Source organism: Belonocnema kinseyi, chromosome 5 (genome assembly GCF_010883055.1).
Source record: "Belonocnema kinseyi isolate 2016_QV_RU_SX_M_011 chromosome 5, B_treatae_v1, whole genome shotgun sequence".
Taxonomy (NCBI): Eukaryota; Metazoa; Arthropoda; class Insecta; order Hymenoptera; family Cynipidae; genus Belonocnema; species Belonocnema kinseyi.
The window spans coordinates 45,287,565-45,293,519 of NC_046661.1; the positions used below are offsets into that span (position 1 = coordinate 45,287,565).

Consider the following 5,955-nt stretch of genomic DNA (forward strand, 5'->3'; position numbering starts at 1 on the left):
TCTTTATGACAAATTTTTAATTATATATATATATTTTATAAATGCATTTATATACTTGAGAATCTTTGAAATACTGTGAAATTGTTGCATAAAAAAATGTAATTTTTGGATTTTGCATTAGTTTGTATGCTGTAAAAATTTTATTTCTTGATGTTTAAGAAGCAAGTTCTTCAGAATTTTGTAAATTCCTTAACTCTGGAGTTTTTGGTTTTATGAAAAAAGTAATTTAGATAAATTGTTCAACTTTTTAAATACTATAAAGATCCGTACAGAAAAATTTTCAAAAAAGTGGTCTCAAAAATATTCAAAATGAGCTCACTTTTTGAATGTTCATCCAAAATGGCTGGATAACGAACTTGATCTTTAGTTTAGGACACTAAAAGAGTGTACCAGAGGCCAATCTAATAGAATAATTTTTTCAAAATTTATCGTGCTACAGACAGACAGGCATACATATATACAGACAGACTGACAGACGGACACATTCGTAAAAACCTATTTTCCGGACATTTGACAAAAACGGGGGGGGGGGGTCAAATTTTACACAAATCTAATATGTAAAAATCTGCCCATTTTGCGAGATTAGCCTCACATAAGCAACTTTTATCATGACCCGTCATTTAAAAACAATCTGCAAGAGTGCAACAGGCGTAAGAAATACAACTTTCTCATGAGCAGGATTTATTTCTGGTATTGTATTGCGAAATTATGTCAACATTTTTTTACGCCTTATGTACCTGAAGATAGAATAGATTTCAACGAATTAAAATTATGTATTGCAAGGAATATTTAATACTATTTTATAGATATCGCAACTAAGGGCTCGACTACCGCGCCCTCCTGTGACTAGAGGACAGGCTCGTTTGAAAGACGGGTTTCACTACATAAATGTGGCAGAACATTCTATGAAGTATACATCTATTATAACGCCTTTCGGACAGTTTGAATATCTAAAAATGCCAATCGAGTTGAAAACTGCTCCACCTAAGTTTCAGCGGTTCGTTAATACGATTTTAGCAAATTTAATTAGAACAGGCGATGTATTAGCTTATCTAGATGAGTTCACAATAGCAACTGGGACTTTGGAGCATCACCTAATCGCTTTTGGATCTGGTATTTAAATTCCGAGTAGAAAACAAACTAGAATTTAGACTTTATGAATGCCATTTATTACAAGTTGAGATTGAGTATCTTGGTTATCATGTAACTGAAAAGAGAATAAGTCCAACTAATCGTGGAATAGAAGCAGTTGTGAATTATTCGGAACCTAAAAATGTGCGTGAACTTCAGAGTTTTTTAATATTATGTTCATATTTTAGAAAGTACATCGAAGGTTTCTCGGTTTTTGCTAAGTCACTGTATGATCTATTAAAAAATAGTGCCGTATTTAAGTTTGGGCAAATTGAAGTAAAAGTTTTTGAGTCTCTAAAAAACAAAATGGTACACGCGCCGATTTTAAGTATTTATAATCCTAGAATCGAGACTGAGCTCCATTGCGATGCAAGCAAGCTAGGATTCGGTGATATGTTGCTCCAAAGACAGGCTGATTTACATTTTCACCCAATTTTTTATTTTTCAAAACGAACCACTGAAACGGAAAGCAAGTATCATAGTTTTGAGCTTGAAACTTTGGCTATTGTTTATGCTCTTCGACGCTTTAGAATGTATTTACAGGGCATAATGTTTAAGATCATCACAGATTGTAACTCGCTAAAACTGTGTTTAGACAAAAAGGATATTAACTCAAGAATCTCTCGATGGTTCCTCCAATTAGAGCAATACGATAAAGCAATTGAGCACAGAGGCAGCAATAAAATGAGACATGTAGATGCATTAAGTCGAATTTACTCAATAATGATTATTGAATAAAACAGTTTCGAGACTAATTTGATTGTAAGTCAAAATCGCGATACCAAAATCTGTGAGTTGCGCGATAAACTTCAAAAATCCGACAATCGTTTGTATGAAATGAGAAACGGGGTGATTTACCGCAAATTTGATGACAAAATATTATTTTACGTACTGTAAAAAATGGAACACCACGTGATAGGAAAATACTACGATGAATTAGGTCATTTTGGTTGCGAGAAAACTACTGCAGCGATACTTAGGAATTATTGGTTCCCCGGATTACGAGATATGGTTAGGATTTACATTGCTAATTGTCGAAAATGCATTGCGTTTTCTCCAGCGACGGGTAGGTAGAAGGGTTATCTCAATCCAATCCCTGAAGGAGACATCCCGTTCGTAACGTATCACATTGACCATTTTGGTCCAATTGACAGAAGGTACGCTGCGAAATAGCACATTTTGCTGGTAGTAGAGAGTTTCACGAAATTTACCAAATTGTATCCGGTAAAAGCGACAGAATCAAAAGAAACGATTAAGTGTTTGATGGGACATTTCGATAATTACAGTAGACCAAAAACATTGATGTCAGATAGGGTTACCAGTTTCACATCTGAGGAATTTCAAACCTTTACGAGTGAGAATAACATTATTCATATCAAGGTTTTAACAGCATCCCCGAAGGCTAACGGCCAAGTAGAAAAAGTAAACCGCGTGTTAGGTCCTGTGTTGGCGAAATTAACAGAACCATCGAATGGTATTTATTGGTACAAATTTATATCAGAGGCCGAGCTTGCTTTAAATAACACTATTCATAAATCTACGAAAAAAACACCAAGCAAGCTACTTTTCAGTATTAATCAAAGAGGCAAAGACATTGATACGATTGGTGAATTTTTAGAGCAAGCTAGGTCCGAAACAGAAGTAAGCGATTTACAAGAACTTAAATCAAAAGCGAAAAATAAGATCGGGAAGATACAAAAATGTTTGAAAGAACTCTTTGAAATGTCTAAATCCCTATGAAATAGATAGGGTTTTGAGAAACAATCGCTACGATTTGAAAGATGTTGAAAACTTCCAAGTCACTCAAAGACCGTATACTGGAACTTGGAAGGTATGTAATTTAAAGCCCTGGTGTCCAAATTAATTTCTGTATTCTTAAATAGGTTCCAGATTTCGTTCATCGTTTTGTAATATTACTATATAAGGCGATATAACTTAATCTGACTATAATTGTGCATTGATGACTGTCAGTTTCGTTCGAGGTCGAACTTTCTGTCAGAATGGCCGAACTGTATGGAATATTTAAAACTATTTTATAGATGTCGCTACTGAGGGCTCGACAATCGCGCCCTCCTCTGACTAGAGGACAGTCTCATTGGAGAAGCGCTACGCAACGTATCACGATCCTTCGATATATATCAATAAATAGTTATTAATATGCATGAGTGTGCCTCTCAAGAAATAATCAATCTAGATCGATAAGAAACAATATAACTAATATCTCAATCATTCCGAATCGTGTTTCTTAATTATGCCAAAACGATTGGTAACGATTGAACATTTTGCATTTCCAACTGTTTCCAATGGGTTACTTGGAATATGCATCGCGATGGCAGCACTTTTGTCCGGCGGGAATTATTTAAAGACAGTTATTTATTTTTTTGCAATAATATAAATTTGAAACAGTATATATTATGAAAAAAGTAAATAAAAATTTTGTAAATAATTCTTACCAGATGAAAGCGGTGCTACGAAAAAATGTGCTAATAGCATTTTATGTTAAAAATATAAAATCAGATACACGATAAAAATAAAAAAAGTTGATTTTGTAATAATGAAGCAAAATTGTTCTTTTTATTATGCGCTTGAAACAATTAAAAAATAATATAAGAGATAAAATATTTTTTGTCAAAAAGAGGTCTCAATTTTTAATTATTTACAATTATGAACAAATAAGTTCATCTTATAATAAAAAAGTTTTTAATAATTCAACTTTCTAAATTGAACAGTAAATTTATATCAATGTCGGTGATGTTATATTCGGTAATCCTTAGAGTATCAGTTCACTTTTGCCACTAATGATTCACGTAAAACCAACTTTTTCTATTATTTGCAAGGTAGCCACTAAAATCGAAGACAAAATTTGGAATAATTTCCTGGTTAACCATATTTTTACACCAGTCAATAAAATTCAAAGTTTAAGTTTTAAAAGCTGAAAATGTTGTTATTCAAAGTATTTATGACTAAATTTCAAATTAAACGAATCGAAGTGGAAGTTTTCTGAGCACTGAGCGTTCTAAATATTTAGTTAAAACATTTAAAACAGCGTTTCGAGTTCAAATGTTCAGTAATATATGTAAAGATTACAAGCCTTCTGGAGACTTTTTATAAATAAAGCATTTCAAATTGTACAATATGGATTCAAAAGCCTTTAACTTAGTTCAGTTTAAAATTATGTCATGTGAAATTTATGTATGAAAAACGTACATTTTTAATCTTGTTTCGATTTGATTTAAATCCGTAAAAATACAGGCTTCAAGAATAGCAATTTAAAATTCCGACTTCTAAACTGCTTACGTTTAGACTTAATAATTTCTTCATTTCATAGCATTGCAAATTCAAAGTTTTAAAAAATTTGTCAATTTAAAACTAAACTTTTATTCTTTGATATGTTAAAATGTCGAAAAACGTCCATACGGTTACATAAGATTTTATTAAATTATGAGAATGACAACTGGATAAAAACACTAAAAATAAACTTCTTTATCCAAATATTTAATAAAAAATGTGTCCAAAAATACATAAATATGTAGCCATTAATCACAATGTTTCAGGAAGGAGAGATTATAAAAAATGTATGTGCTTATGGAAAGAAAACAACTTTTTGCGACGAAATCTACACGTATTCAATTCAATTTTGAACCTGATAAAACCTAAATGAATTTAATACTATACAATTAATAATTTAACACTTTTAAAATTGAAATGTTTTATGATTAGGCATTGCAAAACAAATTATTTGAAATATTCAAAATTGGATATTTTAAATATTTAAAACTAGAAATTTTCAAGAATTTTAAACCAAACTTATTTATAAATTCAAAACTGTTATATTGCAAAAACTTAAAAGGATTGGATAAGTTTTTCTACTAAAAATGTAATGAATTACCTATAATTTATTTAGTCTGAGTTTAAAAATATTGGCACCATCATACCTTCTATAATGTTTCCAATCGTTTTCAATTGGGTATCCATTTTTCTGAGTTAGAGGTTAAGTTTTCACTACAGCATTTTGATTTTGATCGAATTATTTACATTCGGCTTTTTACACTGGCAAGCAAACAAATTTCAACAATACGAATTTAAAAAGAAGTTAATAAAGGTTTTACAATAATATACCCGCTAAATCAAACTGCCTCCCGGATAATCATACTACATCACTGTCACATCGTTAAACGGAATGAATTTTACATGTTGTTAATCCATATACTTTTAACTTTCATTCGGTATACCGCCTAAACATTATATTTTTTGTACTTTAAACTTTTGTTAAATTACTAACAATTTAATATCTAACCAATAAACACGTGTGCATCATGTGTGATACAAACGAAAACTGCAGAGGGCGTATTGTAGGCAAGTGCATTTACTCAATTCAATCCGATTGAGAACAATTGACACAATTAGCAACAATTTAAACCGATTTAACTATTGATTACTCTTAATCGTTATTAATCGTGTCCAATTGATTCTTTCTAGGAGTGTAATTTTCAAATGCTGATTAATGATGATTTATGACCCAAAAAAACACTGGTCAACAATAATTCAAACTATACTCACTATTTATCACGATTCGAAAAATTATTGTATGTGGCGCCATCCAGCAAAGTTTCTTTCCGAAAGGATTCATTAGAACCGTCAGATACGGGTTTTAGCTCTTAGGATTTAGCTCACTAAAACTTTAGAACCTAGAAAGATACTTTGATAACCAATCTACGGTACTAGAGTTACAGTCTGTCAAGTTAAAGCGTGGGTGGCTTTACTCGCAGTCGGTAAGGTGTATCGACATGATTTTGGTGTCAAAATATTAAGAAGAGCTCCCTC

General features: G+C 31.6%; 1 protein-coding gene across 1 annotated transcript in view; it reads left to right on the forward strand.

Annotated features, from left to right (window-relative positions):
* The first annotated feature begins 2,433 nt into the window (after nucleotides 1–2,433).
* Nucleotides 2,434–5,955, forward strand: part of LOC117173630 — a 13,282-nt gene continuing 9,760 nt past the window's right edge. Inside the window, exon 1 of the mRNA XM_033362271.1 lies at nucleotides 2,434–2,833. Coding sequence (XP_033218162.1) covers nucleotides 2,434–2,833 — 400 coding nt within the window. The remainder of the gene's footprint in view (nucleotides 2,834–5,955) is intronic.